We start from the raw sequence: 22,853 nt of genomic DNA on the forward strand, positions 1-22,853 counted from the left end.
CTATGGACAGCACCGGTGCTTGGTGCAGCAGGGACAAGGGGTTGTACCACACCTGTTGCGTTGATGGGACTGATGCCCCCAGGAGGAGGCTAATTGGATTGATGAGGTTTCTGGCTGCTCTGGCTCTGGAGTTGCTGAGGCAGGTTGTACTGGGTGTCTGTGCAGAGCGCCATGCTGGCCCAGCTCAGGACTATGTGGCTATAAGGGGATTATCCCAGGTGATTTTTGGTTCCCCTGTCTGGCTCTGATGACAGCTTTTGACAGTAAAGCTTTTAATACTGTCTCACATGACCTTCTCATAAACAAACTAGGGAAATGCAACCTAGATGGAGCTACTACAAGGTGGGTGCATAACTGTTTGGAAAACCGTTTCCCGAGAGTAGTTATCAATGGTTCACAGTCAGGCTGGAAGGGCACATTGAGTAGGGTCCCACAGGGATCAGTTCTGGTTCTGTTCAATATCTTCATTAACAATTTAGATTAATGGCACAGAGTACACTTATAAAGTTTGTGGACAATACCAGGCTGGGAGGGGTTGCAAGTGCTTAGGAAGATAGGATTAAAATTCAAAATGATCTGGAGAAATGGTCTGAAGTAAATAGGATGAAATTCAAAGTACTTCACTTAGGAAGGAACAATCAGTTGCACACATACAAAATGGAAATGACTGCCTAGGAAGGAGCACTGCGGAAAGGGATCTGGAGGTCATAGTGGACCACAAGCTAAATATGAGTCAACAGTGTAACACAGTTACCAAAAAACTGAACATCATTCTGGGATGTATTAGCAGGAGTGTTGTAAGCAAGACACGGAAGTAATTCTTCTGCTCTACTCTGCTCTGATTAGGCCTGAGGTGCAGTATTGTGTCCAATTCTGGGCACCACGTTTCAGGAAGGATGTGGACAAATTGGAGAGAGTCCAGAGAAGATCAATAAAAATTATTAAAGGTCTAGAAAACATGACCTATGAGGGAAGATTGAAAAAATGGGGTTTGTTTAGTCTGGAAAAGAGAAGACATTACAGGGGACATAACAGTTTTCAAGTATGTAAAAGATTGTTACAAGGAGGAAGAAAATTTGTTTTGTTTTTTTAACCTCTGAGGATAGGACAAGAAGCAATAAGCTTAAATTGCAGCGAGGGCTGTTTAGGTTGGGCATTAGGAAAAACTTCCTGTCAGGGTGGTTAAGCACTGGAATAAATTGCCTAGGGAGGTTGTGGAATCTCCGTCATTGGAGATTTTTAACAGCAGGTTAGACAAACACCTGTCAGGAATGGTCTAGATAATTAGTCCTGCCATGACTGTTGGGACTGAACTAGATGACCTCTTGAGGTCCCTTCCGTTTCTCTGATTCCATGACAGTGCTGGAACAGGGTGGTAGAGATTTCCCTGTTCCTCTTGGACCAATACGCTGCTCCATTAAAGGCCACATGGGACTCTTCATTGTGATCTTTATGGCCTTGCCCATCAGTACAATGGTTCCTGCCTGACCTATCCCCTTGCTTCACCCATATAGGTCACCTCTGTTTAGGGATGTGCCGTGGTGGATGAAGGGAGAGGGATGCAGTTTGAGTGCTGTCAGTTGAGACCGAGTAGCCATATGTGGCCTTTCTGGAGCTGTGGCTATGCTGGAAGTGGAGGGAGTCTTCTCCATCTCCCCTGCAGCAGCCCTTAGAGGTGCCACCCCAGGGAGTTGATAGCCTGGTTAAACCTGGCAGCAGCCACTTAGCTGCAGAGTTGGTTTCTCTCTCGGTGAAGTACTTTAGTGCCACTTTGTGGATAAAATTGTGCTGATCCTGACTGAGAAGTCTGATTCCTCTGAGGCACAGCAGTGTCTTGAGGGCACAAACACCAAGTCCTCCTGAGTTTCAGACAGTGCTGTGGGTTGGATCTATGTCCTTCGTAGCTGGAGAAGGCCATCCACTGTTAGCTGAGATGATCGGTGTTTCCCCGTGGGACATAGCGTGTCCACTGGCCTGAAGACAGCTGAGGCTAGCATCCCTGAATGCTGACAGTTGCTTCCTAATGATAAATCATTGAAAAGATTGTCAGGACAACGAGGACCCTCAGATTTCCTTGATCCCAGAGACAAAGAGATCTGCATCTTAGCAAAGAAACAGCATGAGGTCTCCTTTCTCCACCAGACCCTCTGTCTCTTGCTTCTCAGCTGGAAATGCTTTTCAGACTGGGACTGAAACTACAAAAAGGAGGGGCAAACAGCCCAAGACCCCTTTTTCTCCCCCTGCCCATATCACTCTCCACACCTGAGAAGACAAAATAATCTGCTGTTGGACTCTGGGGAAGGGGTCCAGACCTGAAAGTTTGGTCAGTAATGCTGTTGTAAGCATGTGGTGAGAAACTGCTTTGAATCTAATATAGTTTTGTTAAGCTAGGTGCTGGAAAACATTTTAATCTTTATTGTAACCATTTCTGACTTTTCTGCCTCATTACTTGTACTGAAAATCTTTGTAGTTAAAACAATAAAACAAGTTTATTATCTAATCCAGTGTGTTTTAAGTTAAAGTGTCTGAGTAACTCCATTAGGGTGTCAAGTATCAGAGGAGTAGCCGTGTTAGTCTGACATGCATCCGATGAAGTGGGTATTCACCACGAAAGCTCATGCTCCAATACGTCTGTTCGTCTATAAGGTGCCACAGGACTCTTTGCTCCATTAGGGTGGTAAGCTGGTGCATATTATTCCCTTAAAGGAATAACAGATGTCATGTATTTCAACTGTCCATAAAAAGGCTGGACATACGAAGACATACATTTCTGGGGGGAAAATCCAGGACTGGGAGTGTATTGGATTCTCCCTCCCTCCAGTGTAACCAAGGATGGTGAAACCCAGAGTGTAAGTCAAGTGTGGCTGTCAGACACTCAGCATGGGGCTTGCATGCTGGCAGGCTGTTTGTGAGTGGCCCAGGTGGGAGCTACTTCTGTAAGGTATTGTAAGGCACCCAAGTTTGCAGGACAGGGGTGACCCTGCCCCTCACTGGTTTCAGTTGCACCCTGGTATGTCACAAGTACCCATTGAAGTCAATGGAAAGGCTCCACAGGCATTGGACTGGGCTCACAATGCATACATTTGTTACTATTTCTACAGAGCTGTCATGGTGAATAGTGATTCTGGTTTCCACCCAGTGGACAATCTCTTTGTGTTTGAAAACAGACATATGTGTTTAACCCTGAAGTTAGCTTTTTATTTTATGAGACTAAATTCTCCGTCTGTTGAATTTCTCTTGGGCCCTTTCCAGATCTATCCATCATACAAATGAAGGCTCCACTCCTGCAGTGAGATCCACAGAGGTGTATTCCTGTGCCTGTATAAAGCCCAATTGACATGACATGAATCCTTGCAGGTGTGTGTGTGGTGCACCAGCACAGATCCACTTGCAAGACAGGGACCTAATAGACTGCAGAACATTTTAATTCTGGGATGTCCTGAAAGCAAACTGGCTGGTAACAGCTAGATTAGATTGATAGGTTCCCGTGTTTGCTTTACAATCCCATCAGCTATTCAAAGAAACACGGGCATGAAAGGAAACACACAAACACGTCTCAATTTAAAATTAAACACAGTGAGGCAAGTGCCTTGTTTGACTTTTCTCCAAACACTGCCAGTATATACAACATTATGTCGACACCCTTTATATGTGACATGATCAGCCTCCTGCCGTGCTTAGAGATGGGACAGTGCATGGAAGTCATGGAATAATAGGACAATTTGGGTTGACTTTACTCCTTTCCCTGTTTGCTCTTGTTAAAAGAAAAAGTTACATTGTAGTAGGGTCAAGTGTTACATTTTTATTTCCTACTGACAATGCAAAAGGTGCAAAAATCAACAGCAGATGGGACCAAGGCACTTGAGTTGAGGTGGCATTCATTTCTACCACGTGTAATGTTGTCTTTGACCTTGGTTTAGGGATTTAGCATATCTGATTTCATTAAATAGAAAGGTATTGGTAGCAGCTCCACAGTTCAGGTTGGGTTGAGATTTGTAGTTTTATTTGGCATCAAATCCTATGGTTAGCAATGGACTTTTTTTTTTTTTTAAACACCTGCCAAATATGCACCATTTAACTCCTAGGGTACAGGTTTAGTAATACTAAAAATATTTGATGTTTGCATGGGACAGCTGAGAGGGATGGAAACTAAGCTGATTCTTAAAGGCATTGTTGATTAAGCAGTGAAATTTCCCCTGAAATTCCCCATAAATTCCCCCAAATTCTGAAAGCTGTGGAGCAAAGTAGATTGTGAGTGTCACAGTTTCAGGGTAACTGCACTTCTGTCTCCTCCCCATGGGCCACTCCAGGAATACCCCATCAGGTCTCCAGCTGTCACCTGTCTCTGAGCTGGGACCTTTTGCCTCACTCCCTTCTGAATGGGGGCTTGAAGTCTGCTCAGATCCCTGTCCTACACTGAGTATCCCCCAGCAAGCCGGTCTGCTAAAAGAACAGCACCTGGCTCTGTTCTTTTTATGGGTGCCCCCACAAGCTCTTTCTCAGCAAAGTACATGTATTTTAAAGATGATAATAGTTCCTATATGCCTGCTAAAAGCTCACCAGAGGTAACCTATCTGTCTTATGGGGCCCTACTAAGCCAAAAACTTTTCAACCCTTCTGCAAGATCTGCGGACCCTCTGGGACAATCCTGCTGTTTGCTGGATGAAAATGAACGCCCTGTGTCAGCTCAAGCTCATCTTTTTATACCAAAAGTTTGTTCTTTGGCGTAGTTTCTGGAAAACCCAGTTTGACTAACTACTCTAGGGGCTCTGGTACAAGCCTCAGGGTACTACACCCCTTCCTTAACCAATGCCCCTGTTTGTAGTAAAAAGAACAGGAATACTTGTGGCAACTTAGAGACTAACATATTTATTTGAGGAAAAGCTTTCAGTAACCTGGGGCTTGTAAACAACTCTTATCCTCAGAAGTTAGTTAAGTCGTTTTTTTTCCAAGCTGAAAAGTCGCAATCTGGAATGGCTTCCATCTGAGGAGAGATTAATTATACATGTAATCATTTTCGTTGCCCTTTTCCAAGTCCAATATATCTTTTTTGCAATGGGGCGAAAACATCTGCAGGCAGTATTCAAGATGTGGGCGTGCCATGGATTTATATTGCGGCAATAGGATATTTTCTTGTACTGTATTCGCTTAATGATTCCCAACCTTCTGGTTGCTTTTTTGCACAGAGGGGATGTTTTCAGAGGACTCTCCCCAATGACTCCCTTTCTTGAGCAGCTAATCTGGACCCGGCACTGAGTTGGTAGGGTGGGGGTTCTGTTTTATTTATGTTGATCATTATTATTTTTTAATAATTTTCTCTGGTGTCTGGACATTTGGCCCTGGCCAAAAGAGCCGGGGCTGCCCCTGCTTTGGGGGTGTCCCACTGCCTGCCCCCAGCCGAGGCTCACGGAGCCCCCGCTGAGGGGCAGGAGTGGGCCCCGTCCCCGCACTGGGCGGGAGGCCCGGGCAGGGCCCGGCGCAGCGCGGCGCCGCCTGAGGAGGAGGAGGCGGGCGCGCTGCGCACCGGCAGCGCCTCCTCCCTCCCTGCCGGGGCAGTGTCGCTCGGCCGCGCGGGGCGGCTCCGGAGCGAAGGGACTCGAGGACACGGAAGCACCGGCTGCGATCACCGCCCCCAGTCCGGGCCATCCGCGGCGGCCGGGCCCGCGGGCAGCGCCACCCCGCCGGGAGCCGCCAGCCGCCGCCGCCGCGCTGTGAGTAACGGGCCGGGGGAGCCGCGTCCCGGGCCCGAGCGCCGGGCCCGCCGCGCCTGTCACCGTGGCGACAGGGCCGGTACCCCCATGCTCCCCGCGGGGCGCTGGCTGCCCCCGCCCCTGGGGCTCCTCTCCCCGCGGGGCTGCAACTGCCCCCTGCAGGGCCGCCCCCGCCCCCGAGAAGAGCTTCAGCCTCGGGGCTGTACATAGAGCCCGCGCCCCGACCCCCGCCGGGCCACCTGCAGAGTCAAGCGCTGCTTCCCCATAGGGCTGCAACCCGCCCCACGTTCCTCCCAGGGCCCCACACAGCCAGTGCCCCCCGCAGGGCCCCACACAGCCAGTGCCGCCTCCACACAGCCAGGGCACCCCCAGCCAGTGCGCCCCCGCAGGGCGCCCCTACACACACAGCCAGTGTCGCCCCCGCAGGGCCCCAGCCAGGGCCGCCCCCGCAGGGTGACCCCACAGCCAGTGCGCCCCCGCAGGGCGCCACACACACAGCCAGTGCGCCCCCGCGCCCCACAGCCAGTGCGCGCCCCCGCAGGGCGCCACACACACACACACACACACACACAGCCAGTGCCGCGCTCCCCCGCAGGGCCCCACACACAGCCAGTGCCGCCTCCCCTCCCCTGCAGGGCGCCACACACACATAGCCAGTGCCGACTCCCCCCGCCACACACACACACATAGCCAGTGCCGGCCCCCCCCCCGGGCCGGGCCAGGCCACATGCAGAGGCAAGCGCAGCTTCCCCATAAGGCTACCACCCGCCCCACGTTCCCCCGGAGGGCGCGCACACACACAGCCAGTGCCCCCTGCAGGGACACACACACACACACACACACACACACACACACACACACACACAGCCAGTGTCTCCACACACCCCTCCTGATGGCCACACACACACAGCCAGTGTGTGCCCCCCGCAGGGCACGCACACAAGTGTCCCCTGCAGGGCAGGCACACACACACACACATAGAGCCAGTGCCGCCCCTCCCCGCAGGGCCACACACACAGTCAGTGTCTCCACACACCCCTCCCGAGGGCCACACACATACAACCAGTGTCGCCCCCTCCCCACAGGGCCACACACACACATACACCGCCAGTGCCGCCCCCCCCCCCCGCAGGGCCACATACACACAGCCAGTGCTTCAGCCCCCTCTGTAGGGCTACACACAGCCAGCGCTCCCCCCCACCGCCCCCTCTGTAGGGCTACTCACAGCCAGCGCTCCCTCTTCCACAACACATGCTTCTCTTTACCTTGAGAATGCTCCCACTCCCATAGCCCCCCTCCCCGTCCCATCCCTCCTCAGGGCTACACAATCCTTGGGCTCCCCACATACGCAACCTTGCAAATGTACACACACACCGAGCTCCTGTGCCCCTTCCCTAGTGGGGCTACACACCCATGGCTGGGCTTCCTCACCTCTGGACTCCCCCTGGGCTGACTCCCCCTGTTACCTGTGTACATGCATCCCTGCTGTGCCTTCCCACCTGCCAGACCTCACAACCCCCACACTTTGTCCCCCCAACCCTGCAGGGCTCCATACACCCCCCCACACATATGTGCCCACCTGCTCCCCACTGCTGGTCCCACACTAGCCCCCATGCTCTCCCTCCCCCTCTGCCTACATAAAGTCTTTTGTAATAACTTCTCCTCCCCCCTTTCCCTCTAAAGGGCTCTTCCCGTAAGGGCCTTATCTGCTGGACTCTCATACCCTCTATAGCGCCAAGGGACTTATCTGCAGGAATGGTCTCCCTGCCCCCATGCACCTGTGCCCCACACGGGGGGATGTTTCCCTTTCCACGTGCCTGCACTTACTTCTTCCCTCCCCGGACATACCACTCACATGCAGGACCCTTCCCCAGATGAGTCATGCCAATAGTGGCATTCTGGCAGGGTATGTTTGAACAGGGAGCTGCTGTGCAGACAGCACTGCCAGGTGGGGAAGGCTGTTGGGAAGACCGAGCTCAAAGCATGAGAGTAAAATGCAATGGGGCTTGGACAGAGCCTCCTTCTATCTGGGTCAATACCCTCCAGAGAGACCAGTCAGGCCTGAGTGGTTTCTTTCCTCACCCCACTCACACTCCAGTTAACACTGGGGATATTTAAAGTATGGTTGAGGGGAAAAAATCTCAGGCCTTCCATTTAGGTATCTCATATTCTTCCCAACCCCCAAAGCAGTTATCGTAGCCTTTCTCTATGCTCCCCTTAATATAAAGAGAGATTGGGGGTGGGGAGGGTATTAATTAAGAATCAGCAAAGTAATATTAATAAGAAGTTCTTATACAGCCCTTCTCATCCATGTATCTCAAAGTGCTGTACAAAGGAGGTCAGTATGATTAGACTTTACAGGTGGGAAAACTGAGGCACAAGGAGGGGAAAGTGACTTGCCAAAGTCCACCTAACCGGTCAGCATCAAGTCAGGAATAGAGCCCATATCTTCTGCCTCCCAGCCCAGTGCTCTGTCTTCTAAGCTACGCTGCCTCCCTTTCCAAAAGAGGAAATGATCCCTTTTGCCACCCTTTGCTAGGCAGCTTTCAGGGCCAGGCATGCCACAGATGCCTGACTCTTACAGACTGAAAGCTGTTTGTTTTCGGCTGGTCATACTCCAGCTTCCTCTCCTATTGCAACATCCTTTCTTGACTTCTAATGCATTTGAATAGCGTAGAAGTTGTAGCTGTAACAAGAAAATGTGTCTTCCTAATTGGCTGTGTGGGCAGATGTATGGGTGTTCAGCAAGCTCTAAAACCTGACCTGCCTGACACTTGCACAGCTAAGCCACTCCAAAGGATGTTATTCATAAGATATTGTTCTGTGGTGGTTAACACAAATGTGGGCATCTAATCCCTCGCTGCGTCTCCATCCTCTGTGTACGATGCAGTTATGCCATTAAGTGGGCTTAAGCAAGTGTTATTTTGATGTCCTAAATATATTTGGGAAGGGAGTGAAGAGGATTTGGAGGGGCGGTTGTGAGTGTCAACTAAGCGAAAGGGGCTGATGACATTTGTAATTCAAATTTAGCTGTGCGTGGGCAGACCCCTGCACCTATGTAAAATCCCATTGACTTCAATTTTTTATGTGGGTAGACATTTTTCATGCTTATCTGCCTGTTAAAAGCTGTTGAAAACATTCCAGAATTTTGAAAACCTACCTAGGTAAGTGGGTGGAAATAACCAGAAATAATTTTGTTGGACTCTACAAAATATACAAGAGGCTTCTGATGCAAGTGCGAGGCCTGACCTCTTAAGTTCTGTTAGGTTATGAGCAAAGCATTGTTTTAACCCAGTTAAGATTTTGGACACTCATCCAAATGTGCTTTGATTGTGATGGATGAGGCATTTAATTTCTGCTACCTGTTTTGTGCTTTAATGGCCTGGACAAAGGAAAAACAGGGCAGAGATTTATTTGGAGAGGCCTAGTGGCTGGAAACTGAGACTCAGGACACTTGGGTTTTAGTCCCAGCAAGTCGTTTCCTCTCCCTATGCCTCAGCTTCCCCATCTGTAAATTGGGGATAATGATGCTAACCTCCTTTGTAAAGCACTTTGAGATCTACGGATGATAAGCTCCAGATAATACTATTTTGCAAAGATGGAGCCAAACTGGAACTTTTTCCAAACATGTCCTACTCAGGCCCCTGAGTTTTAGCTGTTTGTATTATAATGGGCTGGGGTCCAGGTCACACCCAGCTGCTTTGGCTGTCTTCAGTTGTTGTTCAGCTCACCCGTTGTATGTTGTTGCTGTGTATATCAGGCACACTAATGTGTCTGTGTGCATTATAGTTGCCTGGGAGCTTGGACTTGTGTGACTATGTGGTATAACTGGGACTCGTAGCAACATGGCACTCATTTTATAAAATAAAGTATTTTATTTTTGTTTTAGTGCCTGTGTAAAGTGCTGGACTGACACTCCTGGATGCTGGAGCCCTCTCTGTCCCTAGAACAGGTACGTTACACTTCATAGCAACGCCATCTTCCCTATGGTTCTCTTCCCCCCCCCCCCCCCGCACCTTCTTCTGCACTGAAGGGATCTCCTCTAGGAGCAAACAAGCAATTCAGTTTCCATGCTGATGGCTTTCCAGCCTGACAAACTGAACATTAGCTCAGTTTGTTAATTTCTGAAATGGGTCTCTGGGAGAACACAAAACAAGAGTTGGGCTTCGTGCTGGATGTTCACATTGCTCGACTGGAAATTAATGACACAATGGCATTGCACTATCTTGTGTCTAGGGAATGTTGAACCTGAGTGTCAATAGTTATGGTAATATTTGCATCATTATTTAGCAGTAGCAGCATTGCAGTGCACAAAGGCCCCAGTTACCATCAGGTTGCACTACACACAAGTAGACTTGATCTCTGCCCTGAAGAGCTTACGATCTAACTTGAAAGAAGACTTATCAAGTGACTGCAAAGAGGAGAAAAACGTTAATAAGGTCATGTGGTTGCATCGGTCAACTGTGCACAGTTGGATGGCTCCATATAGAATATCTGGAACCTTCCCCCCCGACTGCTGCACAACCTTAGTCATCATTGGTTGTAATATAGGCTTATACTATAAAGGTTGGTAACATATGCAGGATAACGACAGAGAAAAGTAACCATGCAAGATTTAACAAAGAAGAACCAAGGAATCATTGTTGTACCTCCTCTGTAAAATGAGAGTAAGCAACTATTTAACAAAAGTAGGAAACTTTTTATAAAATATACATTGATCTACATAGTGCTTAATCCCATTCCCACATCTCATGCTTAAAGGTTTGGGCCTGAATGACAACAAGGTATTTTCAAAAATAAAAATCTTTGTTTAAAACTTGTATTGAAATAGCAGTTTGTTTGTATTGTTTTCACTGGGCTATTTCTTTCTTTTTTTTTTTTTTTTTTTTTGGAGTATATTTGCCAGCACACTAAAAGGCAGCTGTCTGAAGCGTTCCCTGTGTCTCGTTCTTCCAGAAACATGCAACATGGCAGCAGCCATGGAAACTGAACAGCTGGGTCTCGAAATCTTTGGAACGGCTGAGAGCGAGGAGCATGCTGAGGCCGAGGAGCAGCCAAAGCTGGAACCCTTCTATGTAGAGAGATATTCCTGGAGTCAGCTTAAAAAACTGCTTACAGACACTAGGAAATACCATGGCTACATGGTGGCCAAGGCTCCTCATGATTTCATGTTTGTGAAGAAAAATGACCCTGAAGGACCCCATTCAGATAGGATCTACTATCTGGGTAAGTTGCTAGCGTGTCCCATGTCTTGATTCAAACCCAAACAATTTCAGTGGTGGTTTTAGTGTTCTTCCTGTGAATAAAAATGTATTGGACAGAAATACCAGAACGGCTCGTTATGGGCTTGATGCTAGAATTGCTGGTCAGACTAACCAATCGTCCTGGTCCTTTCAGGCCTTAACATTTGTGGGGGGAAAAAATCTCCCAAAGGAAAGCAGGGAGGGTGGTGGAAACGTCATCACTTGGGACTCTTAGAACTGGACAAAGATTTAGAAAGTGTTCTTTAGGGAACAACCCTTCACTACCTGGGGAGATGGAGTAGCTGCCCGTGGAGGTCTTTCTGGGCTGATGTCTCTCATTGTTATGCACTTGATTCTACTGAAAATAAGTTTGATTCCTCCCCCTCCCCCCCAACACTGGTAGAACTTGATGTGTTTTACCTATTTGCTTGCATCCTGGTGGAGGGGGAAAGAGCATATCTGCATATTGGCCTTCTAAAAAGAGAAATTGTAAGCGTAATTTTATACACCTCAACGCCACTGTTACAGATGGAGCATATTTTCAGGGGCACTGCAGATAGCTGGGAGGATATGCAGAAATGGGGGCATATATATTTACGCAAATGAAATGTTTTGTTTTTCCTGTAGTTTCTTTGGCGTCTCTAGTGAATGGATGTATTCAAATGGTTATTCTTGGCTTCTTCTCCTCACTTCTTGCCCATTTTTACTAATTGTGGTTCACTTAACCTGGGAAAATCTGGGGTTCTAAGTCAATGCTGTGCCAATTTTAGTACGTCCATGTGATTTTTATAGTGTGAAAGGTACTGCAGGTGATGAGGAGGGGCTTAGCTTAGGGGGCGGGGCTTTTGTGGTATCTGAATGTTTCCATCCAAAAGCCACAGTAGCAAACATGAAAAATCCAGTCTGCGGGGAGAGGTGAAGCCCTGGTCAGGGAACAGGGAGCCGGAGCTGAATTCTAACTCCAGTGCTTGCTTCTTGGGAAAGTCTACATGGGGATAAAAACCTGTGGCTGACCCAGATCATCTGGCTCAGGCTCCAGGGCTGAAAAACTGCTGTGTAAACACTTGGGCTCCAACCCAATGCCAAAAGTCCAAACAGCAATTTTGAGCCCCTTGAGCCCACATCAGCTGATTTGAGCCAGCTGCGACTCTGCTGTGTGTTTCTTATTCCTGTGTAAATGTACCCTTAGAGTCTGATTAGCAATTCAGAATGCATGTGTGGAACCTTGTTGAAATCCATGGAGTGCCACATGGGGGCACAGTCTGCCCACACGCTGATCCAAGACCTGAAACTGATGATCTGTCCCCCTCAGTTTCCCCACTCATAAAAAGGGGGTTAGTAATATTTTAACTGGCCTTCACAGCACCCCTGTGAGGCAGTTTAATGGACACGGTCAACTTGAAACTTCATCCATTTATAGCAATACTTTTAAAGGAATTGTTAGAGATTGAGCAGGAGGACCCAGAGGCGGATTGAGTGAAAGGCTTCTTTATTGTGGTACTTGTTCCCCTCGACCCAAGCACTGAGTTCATCACATCACACTCTTTTATCTAAGTTAATTTGTAAATACCCACATTTACTACAATGCCCCCCAAACCCTTATTTAATAATATGAACGCCCATATAATGAATATTAATAGCTATATACTGAATCTAATTATACCTGTCCCTGTTTACAGCAGTAAGCATATTATACAGACTTTTTTACCTTGAAGATGCATTTCTTTGCAGTAATTGTAGCCACAAGTTCCCTTAATCAGGGAAGGGAGGAAGGGGCCATGACCCTGAGCTCATCTATGTAGCTGGGAAAGGAAGGGAGGGGGAGATAACACTTCTTTACTCCAAGGGTATTCTTTACGCACCCACATTCCTTATGCAGGTGCAATGCTTATCAGTATTAACAAGCAGAAGGGAAGGGAGAGGGATGTCAACTTTATCTATCAAGCAAAGAAATAGTGCCTGCCCGTGCCTACTCCCTATTACCATGATAGCAGTTTTCCAGGTCTTTCCTTAACCCTTACATATCCCAACAGGAATGTCAGGAACTGCACTTACCCTGATGCTCCTTGTAGTTTTACTATCACATTCTTTTATATATTTAAAAGGTGTATATACCTTCCTCCATTGTTGCTGTGTGAAAAACCCACGCAAATAATGGGAAAGCGTCTGTCTGAAACAGAGGAAGGCAAAACTGACTAGATACAAAGTAAACAATGAGAAATAGAGAGAAATTGGTCTTTCATGTTGGAAAAATCTCATGGGCTCCTTTTAACAAAAGGAGGTAAAAAATGTTCAGGCAGAAGAGTGACTGTTATGTTGAAAGTGATTCGTAAATAGGTCCAATCCTTCTGCTAATCAAGTCAGTGGCAAAACTCCCATTAACTTGAGTAGGAGCAGGAGTTGGCCCTAAAGGTTATAAAATATAGAATCATAAAATATTAGGGTTGGAAGAGACCTTAGGAGGTCATCTAGTCCAATGCCCATGCTGCAGATTAAAAACATGCTGATTTGTTTTGTCTAACAAGTGTACTTTTTGGGGTGATGGAGAAACCCTGTCAAAAGGTAGCAGGAAACCCTCTCATTTGAGGTATGTCTACATTGCAGTCAGGAGCTGGGATTGCACCACACATAGGCATAGCCAAGCTAACTTGCTAAAAATAACAGTGTAGCCACAGGCTAGCCACCTGAGTAGAGTCCTGCTTCAGACCCTAGGTATGTACTCAGGCAGTTAGCCCATGCCACCACCTGTGCAGCCACTGCTAGACTCCAGTTTTTAATGAGCAAGCTTGAGCAAAGCTAGCCTGGTTATGCCTACGCTTGCTGTCCCAACTGCAGAGTAGACATACCATTTGAGGCAAGGGGCATGACTCTGTAATCCAGCATAGAGCGTTTAATAATTACGAAGCCCTGCTGCTGGAGCTTGATTTTGAAATGTAACAGGTCCTGATATCCACTTTCCAGAGAATGTCCATGTTCTAGTGGCAGCATGCCTTTGTGCTTGGTATGGTGCCTTGTTCCAAAACTTCACTTACAGTCCCCTCCTCCTCTTCTGCTTGCAGCACCCCCCCCCCCCCCCGCCATCCCATGCTGTGAGTGAGGCTGCAGTGTGTTTCAGTGGTTCCCCCTTAGGAAGGCAATTGCTTATGCTGCTGTTGCGTCTTTTGGCTTATCTTTATCAGCTCCTGGGAGAGCATTTGTCATACTTTAATAACAGGGAATGAATCCTTTTTTCCTTTATAGCCATGTCTGGCGAGAACAGGGAGAACACGCTGTTCTATTCAGAAATTCCCAAAACCATAAACAAAGCTGAAGTCCTAATGCTTTCCTGGAAACCCCTTTTGGATCTCTTTCAGGTATGTGAACACGACAACACCTTCTTTCCCTCATGGCAGACATTCATGCTGCTCAGACATGTTGGAGTTATTGCAGTTGTGAGCCATCAACAGGCTGTGCAGTGAATGTCTTAAGGTCTTAAATGTTTTTACTTTCCCTCATGCTTAGCTAAGCTCTTTACTGTTAAATTTTAAAAAGATCTTGTCTTGTCAACTGTAGGAATTTTGTAGCCTTTTGTAAATCATAAAAAAAAAATAAAAAAAAAAAAATCCTATTCTGGATGGTATGCATATAGCTTCCAGCAGATCTGCTGCAGTAATTTTTCTGAAGGGAGAGCAAGGGACTTATTGTAGAAGCCTCACTTCTAGTGAGTCCAGGTGACTTCTGATTATACCGTCGGTTTAAAGGTGTTACAGCTTTTGCCTTCCCCAGAATCCGCCTCTACCAGTCTACTGTATGGCTGCTGTGTCAGCTGCAAGACTACAGTAGCCCACCGTGAATACCATGCAGTGGAGGGGGTTATTGATCAATTGATCCATATACTTGAGGACCAGAAGCAGCTGGGGGATCATGTTGGAGCTCCGAGCTATACTCGGTAGTGCACAGGTGGTCTCCCTGTGTCTTGTCCTTCCCCTCAGCAAACTTGCAGCAGACTGCTGGTGTGGAAGGGTTGCAGGACTTGCCCCTGTGGCATTAGCTATGATGTGAGCACCCTGGATGTTACTGGTCTGTCCCCTCATGAGGTTGTAGGTCCTACTAAAAATTCTTCTGGTGCTCTCATCCCTCCCAACTAATCACTGTGGATCTTAGCTCGAGTTAGTTAAACTCTGTGTTGTTACTTTTCCTCTCTAGTCACTGCAGACATTTTTAATTCTTTTACAGCAAGTTCTGTTTGCCTCGTAACCATCGAGCTGCCAGCGGACATGCCTGATGTGTGGACCTTGTCTGTATAGCAGTAAAGCACCCGCTAGTGATTTGCTGCAAACAGAAACCTACTCTCACTAGGTTTTTGGGGTCTGGAAGTGAAAATGGACAAAATGTGCAGCTTTCTGAGCGCCATTCCTGCCCAAGTTGCATCTTTCTCCTTAGGCAGAATCTTGTAAACCTAGAGCTCCCTCAGCATTTCCAAACACTTGCTCATTCTAGCGCCTGGTTCGTGCACACAGTTGCCTAATTTTAACCAAAAGGGGGTGAGTTTTAAACTGATTTAGTTAAATTGGTGCAATCTTGGCTGGATACTCTTTAAATTCATTGAAATTTCGCTTATATTGGTTTAGCTTGCAGCTGTAAGGGCAAGTAAAACCAGTGTAACCAGTTTGTGTGTCCACATTGAAGCTTGCAACAATTTAACTAAATCTCCACAAGAAAGTTGCACTGGTGTTACTTAGTGTGAATTTAAACTGATGTCGTTAACAGGCTCTATGGATGCTTTTATTTTGGTGAAGGAGCAGCTTATTTTGGTTTTGCTTAAATCAGGGGTGGCCAACCTGTGGCTCTGGAGAAGTTAATATGCAGCTCCTTGTATAGGCACCGACTCTGGGGCTGGAGCTACAGGTGCCAACTTTCCAATGGGACGGGGGGGGTGCTTACTGCTCAACCCCTGGCTCTGCCACAGGCCCTGCCCCCACTCCACCCCTTCCCACCCCCTCCCCTGAGCCTGACATGCCCTCACTCCTCCCCACTCTCCCCCAGAGCCTCCTGCACGCCATGAAACAGCTGATTGGGAGGTGCGGGGAGGGAGGGGGAGGCGCTGATCAGCGAGGCTGCTGGTGGGTGGGAGGCGCTGGGAGTGGGGTGAGGGAGCTGATGGGGGGGGGGCGGCTGACATATTACTGTGGCTCATTGGTAAATTCTGGCTCCTTCTTAGGCTCAGGTTGGCCACCCCTGGCTCAAATTGATTAGAAGCAGGTTTTAAAAAAAACAAAACGAGCTATTCTTGTATTGAACTGAGTGTGCAGACAGCCTTTCTGCACCAGTTTAACTCTGTTTAGAACAATTCAAGTTATATGAATGCAACTTTCTCATGTAGGCAAGCCCCAAGTCAAACCAGTGCAACTTATGTGTAGGCCAACCCAAGGTTACTTTTGGCTTCCATCCTTCCTTTGAGAAATCAGATCTGAAACCAGCAGGGAGGAACATTCTTCTCTCTTTTCCTGTCCATTGGCTCAAAGGGTGTATGTAAAACTCCCGGGACAAAATAGGCCTATGTCTGCCCATGCACCGACACCGGAAAAAGGTAGTGCAGATCCTACAAAGAAAACCGCTGCATCTGCGAGGGACTTCATGAACATTTGTTACCCTAGTTCAAATAAGATCCCCAAAGACTGTTGCAGGGAGACTTCCCAGACTGCTAGACATAAAAGCCAGAGGGGCACTCTCTGCGCCTACCCTCCTTTCCACCCAAAGGGGCACTATTAAACAGACTCTTACCTCTACCTCGTATCAGCAGGACTTCTGCTCAGACAGGGCCTTATTCTGCTCTTGTTCTCCCTAGTGTAAATTGGGAATAACTCCATTTAAATTGATAGCAGAATTACAACCGGGTTTACAATGATGTGAGATCTGAACCTGGCCCAGAGTTACTGGTACGAGGACAGAGACACAAGCATGAGCAGACTGCTTGCAGCCAGTGGGATTCTCATTGGATTAACACGTTTCTTTGTTTACCAGAGATGCTACTCAAGCAGCCAGCCATCTTTGGCTCTTTGGTGCCAGAGGAGATGCTTTCTGTACATGAGGATACCAAGTAAAAAGTAGAGCAAGCCAGATGATTTCTCCTCTCTCTTCCTATTCAGGCTTCTCTAGACTACGGGATGTATTCTCGCGAAGAAGAATTACTGCGAGAGAGAAAGCGCATTGGGACAGTCGGGATTGCCTCTTATGATTATCACAGAGAAAGCGGCACCTTTCTGTTTCAGGCTGGCAGTGGAATTTACCACGTAAAAGATGGTGGCCCTCATGGATTTACTGTGAGTTCATGCACATTGCTAATCCACATGTTAATGTACTGTCAGGAATTTGTTTGCAGAAGAGTCAAGGCAATGAGATTTGTAGATCAAGCAGCCACCTATGTATGCGCTAATAATGCTGAGGGTCACTGAAATGCGTTCTAGAGATTGAGGGGGGAAATTACGTGACGTCGACTGCTAGTAACGTTGAGCAGAAGGGAGAAGATAAGGGAATGTGCATAGTAGCAGTCTCCGAATTTAGTGTAAGTGGCTTTCCATGAAATTACTTGTTACAAGGTTGCTACTCATTAGATTGGGCTGCAGAATTGAGAAGAGAACTTTGTGAAAGAGCAGCTGGGGTCACTGCTGCCTAAGTGCTGAAGCTGGACTCCGCCTTCCAAGCCAGAGTAATTTCTTTTTAATATAACATATGCCTGATGTCAGTCTAATCATATCATCTGATGGATGCTGCTGCATTCTCAATGGGTTTAGCAAATGAGGCAATTGTGTGCTTCAGCCAGTTCATCCATCAGGGTGCAATTTTTTTTAAGTGCACTGAGCCTTTGTAAACAAGCTGACTTTCTGCTAGCGCTGATGAAAGATGTCTGTCTTAGGGGCGTTAGTGTGGCATCTGTGGAACCACTCAATAGGCACTGTGGCAGCAGAAGCTTCCCTACCGACAGTGTGTGGGTATTGTATGTTTTTCTTGGTCAAAAAAGATTGGATTCCTCTCACACTAAGCTCCAGCATTTGAATGCAAGTAGAAGTTGGCTACTGTACCTGCCAGTGACACTTGTATCTATACTTAATGGAAACCATCCGTCTTTTTGGAGATGAACAGAATAACACAATTCAGCTCCTGCTGTCGTGTTTTATATTGCTGTCTAATTCATCTTTTATTCTTTTAAACAGCAACAGCCCCTAAGGCCCAATTTAGTGGAGACCAGTTGTCCAAACATACGGATGGATCCAAAACTGTGCCCAGCTGATCCAAACTGGATTGCATTTATCCATAGCAATGACATCTGGATATCTAATATACTAACCAGAGAAGAAAGGAGGCTAACCTTTGTCCATAACGGTAATGCATGTTCAATTTACAATCCAGATCTTTAATCTCTTCCGCCGTGTGTGTGTGTGTTGGGGGGGGGGGAAATATTCTTTAGACCAGTGTTTCCCAAACTTGGGATGCCGCTTGTGCAGGAAAAGCCCCTGATGGGGCCGGTTTGTTTACCTGCCACGTCCACCGGTCCAGCCGATCACGGCTCTCACTGGCCGCGGTTCACTGCTCCAGGCCAATGGGAGCTGCTGAAAGCAGCAGCCAGTATGTTCCTCAGCCCGCGCTGCTTCCAGAAGCCCCCATTGGCCTGGAGCGGCAAACCGCAGCCAGTGGGAGCTGCGATTACCTGCCGCGTCCGCAGGTCCGGCCAAACAAACCGGCCCGGCCCACCGGGGGCTTTCCCTACACAAGCAGCGTCCCAAGTTTGGGAAACACTGCTGTAGACTAAATTTGGCATTGGCATTAATGGCTTCTATTGAAATTCATGTGAGTTGGCCCTGTTATTCCAGGGCTGAATTTGGCCATCTGTATATCACGTTCTCTGCGTTTCTTCTGCTGGCATTGTGGAGCAATTCACTTCCATGTCCATGAAGTCTGGCAAGGTGGCTCATTCGCTGAATGCATCAGGGAAGCTTTTGTTGTTGAACCCAAAGTTTTCCCTTTTCCCTGTGACTGCTTCCTTCAGAATGAAGGCGCTGTGAGCTGGGCAGAACTGGAGGAGAATTCCCACCAGTGACCAGACATGCTGCAAAGCTCTTGGAAGTTATCTAAAGTGCTTCTGATTTGCACACTGGCTTCTGCCTCATGTTCAGATAATAATTTATTTCTCTTCCTTCGCTTCTGCCCTCAACTGTAATTTACAGATATACCGGCGTGTGACTTGGATGAAGGAACAGGGGAAATACCCACTTCCAGGGTGGTTAAAAGTCAATTAAAAATAAATTATGTTTAAGAGTTAAATACATTCTTCTTTTTAAACGTAAGCCCATTAAATGTGAAACTGACAACCCGTGTTAAGGTCTTAACTTCCTAAAATCCATATAAATAAATAATGCCCTCCTCAAATTTTAAATAGTTTAAGGGTGCTGCTTTTTCAATTATATATGGAAGCAGAGGGAAAACATCTTTAACTTTTGAGGTCAACTCAAGCTTTATAAGTAAGTCACAATGTCATGCACTGCATTAAGTATCTATATTATTTTCAGGAATGAATGCTGGTACCATTTTGACATTTTTCCCAGTGTAAGTGCTTCCAGTTTCTGTTGTGCAGAAAAGCTTTTGCCATAATTACTTTTGGTTTTAGTTAAGCTAGCAGGTGCAAAGAGAATATTTTCTTCATTAATACTAGTTCATTCAAAGTTGAGAAACTGGTTGGAAGTTGAGAAAGCAGGAAGACTTGTTTTCCTCTTCCAGTCAATTTATCCTAGGGGTGAGTTTGGCCAACGGTTGGGAAAACACAACTTGGGAGTGTTTTTAGGTGCTGTGGCAGCAGAAGAGCTCAGATCTTAGCTAACTCTTTCTCATGTTGCCTGTTCAGAATTGGCCAACCTAGAAGAGGATCCCAGATCTGCTGGGGTAGCTACTTTTGTGCTTCAGGAAGAATTTGATAGATACACTGGCTACTGGTGGTGTCCGAATGCTGAGCCAAGTAAGTGTGCTAAATGTAGTCTGTCTGACACGCATGAAACGTTGTCACTTTGGAGTGGCTCACGGCCAGGAGTGCCTACCTCAGGGCAGACTCCCCAAACTGGTGGTATGTTCTATAATTAGATTTCACCAACCGAGTACGAAATGTGATCTCCCTAAGTACTACAGTAGTCTTACAGTGGAGTCACAGACAGTCCCCTTAGACACTCCAGTCTAGCTTGCCATGCAGGTAAGCTGAACTATATGATAAATGGTCACTTACCCCAAAAATCAGAAAATATTTAGGTTACACCCAGTCCCAAGAGACCAGTCAGTCACCCAGGTTGATTTGCATCCTAGATATCACATCAAAGACAACATTTGTAGCTAATTCTATAGTGAACTAACTAAAGGTTTATTAGCTAGGAAAAAGAAATGAGTTATTGAGAGGTTTAAAGGAGGTACAATATATAGACACAGGTGAGTCACAGTTTGTAATTCCAAATGGTAACAGATGGAATAATCTGCCAGTTTCCCAAAAGTCTCTCAGGGCTGCCCAGAATAACTCTGGGATCTCCATTTTCTTGTTCAGCTATTCTGCCCTTGTAGAATCCCAACTGTCCAGAGATGAAGAATTTTTCCTTGGGTCCATATTTATAGTTTCTTCTCACAGAAAACAAGTTGACAGTTTGTCTACCCACATGAGCTCTTCCTTTCATGATGGGAGAGTGAGGAATGTGTTTACAGTTATTGATCTCCCATCATCACACACAATGACTGCTGGCTTTGAAATGCACTGGAATTAGCACCTTCCCACTACAGTCCTCCATTTATGTTACTTGAGGCTTCTTTCTGTTTGATGGGTTACTTGTTGCAGGGGTATATACAGTGCAAATGTTTGCTGTTATAACGTGGGGTGTAGTTGAGTGAGAACAATACATGAGGCATCCTACAAGCATTTTATAGGACACTAAACACATTCTTATCAACTTAACATCTAATACTTATTTTGATAATGCGAACACACAGATAGGCAAGACTGGTTTCTGGCTATACGCTTGTCAGTGCTCGATCAGGCCTTGGCATGAGCTGGCATGTGGTCTGCCAGTGTCAGACATTCTCTAGAAATTGTGTGGAAATGTCTCCAGCGCCACTGCCTAATTTCACTTCCTGCTTCTCAGCGCACTTTCCGGTATGACCCTCTGTTTGTAACTTTGCAACAGTTTGCTTTTTAATGCATGATGCCCCAGACAAAACCATGATTTCAGAGTGGGAGATAAGCTCTTAAGGAATGAAGATTTGCTTGTAGACAAGTGTCCCTATAGTAGTAATGGAGAAAAGAACAAAGGAAGGGAAGTACATACAATATATAGCCGAGACGCTAATCTCTCTCTTTTTCATGAGAGGTCAGCTCATGCTCTGGACACGTAGCCTGGAAAGAAGAGATTTTTACTAACCCACCTGATAACAGCATTTGTAAGAGATTCAAGATTGTGTGGTGTAGTGAAAGGTCAAATACAGTTTACTGGATAGTTGGAGCATGTGGTATATGATATAGCTTCCCCACTAGTACCCAAAGGAACAGTATTGCTGTGTACGATACATATACTATTACAGCTGTGCTGAATGTGAAATGTATTTGTTCCTTTCTAGCTGTCACCGGAGGCAAAATTCTTAGGATTCTTTATGAAGAAAATGATGAGTCAGAGGTGGAAATTATTCACGTCACGTCCCCCATGCTGGAGACCAGGAGGACAGATTCCTTTAGATATCCCAAAACAGGTGAGACCATTGCTGTCTTCTCTCCTCTTTCCCTCGTCTCATCGCCTGGGACGCTCTCGTATTCCTCTTGTTTTATGGTAATGCCCACCCTAGCTTCCAAAGACAAGGTTGTATGAATGATGCTGCCTGTGTGGCTCCTTAATTGACTGCTGTGCTTGTGGACTGAATATGTCTCAGGAAGCAGCCTCCACGGAGGTCAGACTACTTACTTGCAGCTATGCCAGCTTTCCAGCCACAATGTGGTGTAGGTCCCAAGTTCACTGCTGAACCTAGGCCTCTTGTGAGTTGGCAACACACTGCTATGTCTTCCCTCTTTTGGAGCTGCTCTCATATGTTTATCTGACTGTGTGGCATTGTTTCTCTTTGCAATATCTCAGTGCGAACTCTGCAGAGTGATCACACGTGTTTCACTGAGGGTTTTGTATTTAGCTGCTGGCAGTGCATTAGTGATGTGGCATGGAGGTTAGGAGCATTAGGTGCTCCTGGGCACTCTCCAGGACCAGACACTTTCTGCTTAGAGTCTGGGCCACCAACTTTGTGTGCTCCTGACCCAATATTACAGCCAGTGGGCCTGTCACTGCCCTTGGAATAGTAAGAGTATCCAGAGTAAGAGTATCCAGCAGCCAGGCTTGGGTTTTTACAGATGGTGTATTGCAGCAGGAGGGTGGGAAACGAGCACTGTGATATTTGGAAGTGGGTAGGCAGAACTGACACAGAAGCATGCTGAGAGCTAACTTACAACTGCATGTGAAGATCATGCTGCAAGTCTAAACAGGTCAACACCTGTTCTGGAGAGCTGCTGCCTCCTCCTCTCCCTAAATCTCAGATGTGTCTGTTACTTTCCTTGACCCGAATTCATGCTCTGCACAGACAGCACATTTAGGCTAATCAGCTGAAGAGCGTTCTGTTCTTCTTTTTTTTCAGTTCTATATGAGCTGAATTTAGGAATTATTCAGAACATTATGGGTATGTCCTCCTGGAGGCAAACACATTGTCTGTTGCACAGTTTGTGTGTGACTGCTAATGCCTGTCTGTTTTACAGGTACAGCAAATCCAAAGGTCACTTTCAAGATGTCTGAAATAACAGTTGATGCTGAAGGAAGAGTAAGTTTTAAGGTTCATTTATTTCCTACGTTAATTTGACACTTAT

At 46.8% G+C, this 22,853-nt stretch overlaps 1 protein-coding gene across 3 annotated transcripts in view; it reads left to right on the top strand.

Annotated features, from left to right (window-relative positions):
• DPP8 (dipeptidyl peptidase 8) overlaps nt 1-22,853 on the top strand; it is a 50,773-nt gene that overhangs the window by 5,613 nt on the left and 22,307 nt on the right. For 2 of the 3 annotated variants that reach the window (XR_005585666.1, XM_039492515.1), the window contains exons 2-9: nt 9,601-9,663; nt 10,668-10,937; nt 14,195-14,307; nt 17,083-17,256; nt 18,148-18,316; nt 19,833-19,943; nt 21,575-21,703; nt 22,746-22,807. Coding sequence is in view for 2 of the 3 variants with exons in the window: in XM_039492515.1 (XP_039348449.1) it covers nt 10,679-10,937; nt 14,195-14,307; nt 17,083-17,256; nt 18,148-18,316; nt 19,833-19,943; nt 21,575-21,703; nt 22,746-22,807 (1,017 nt within the window). In the remaining variant the exon portion in view is untranslated. Of the gene's footprint in view, nt 1-5,533; nt 5,712-9,600; nt 9,664-10,667; nt 10,938-14,194; nt 14,308-17,082; nt 17,257-18,147; nt 18,317-19,832; nt 19,944-21,574; nt 21,704-22,745; nt 22,808-22,853 lie in introns of those variants that run through there. The other variant, XM_039492516.1, reaches the window with a different exon arrangement.

Source organism: Mauremys reevesii, linkage group 10, assembly GCF_016161935.1.
Source record: "Mauremys reevesii isolate NIE-2019 linkage group 10, ASM1616193v1, whole genome shotgun sequence".
Classification (NCBI taxonomy): domain Eukaryota; kingdom Metazoa; phylum Chordata; order Testudines; family Geoemydidae; genus Mauremys; species Mauremys reevesii.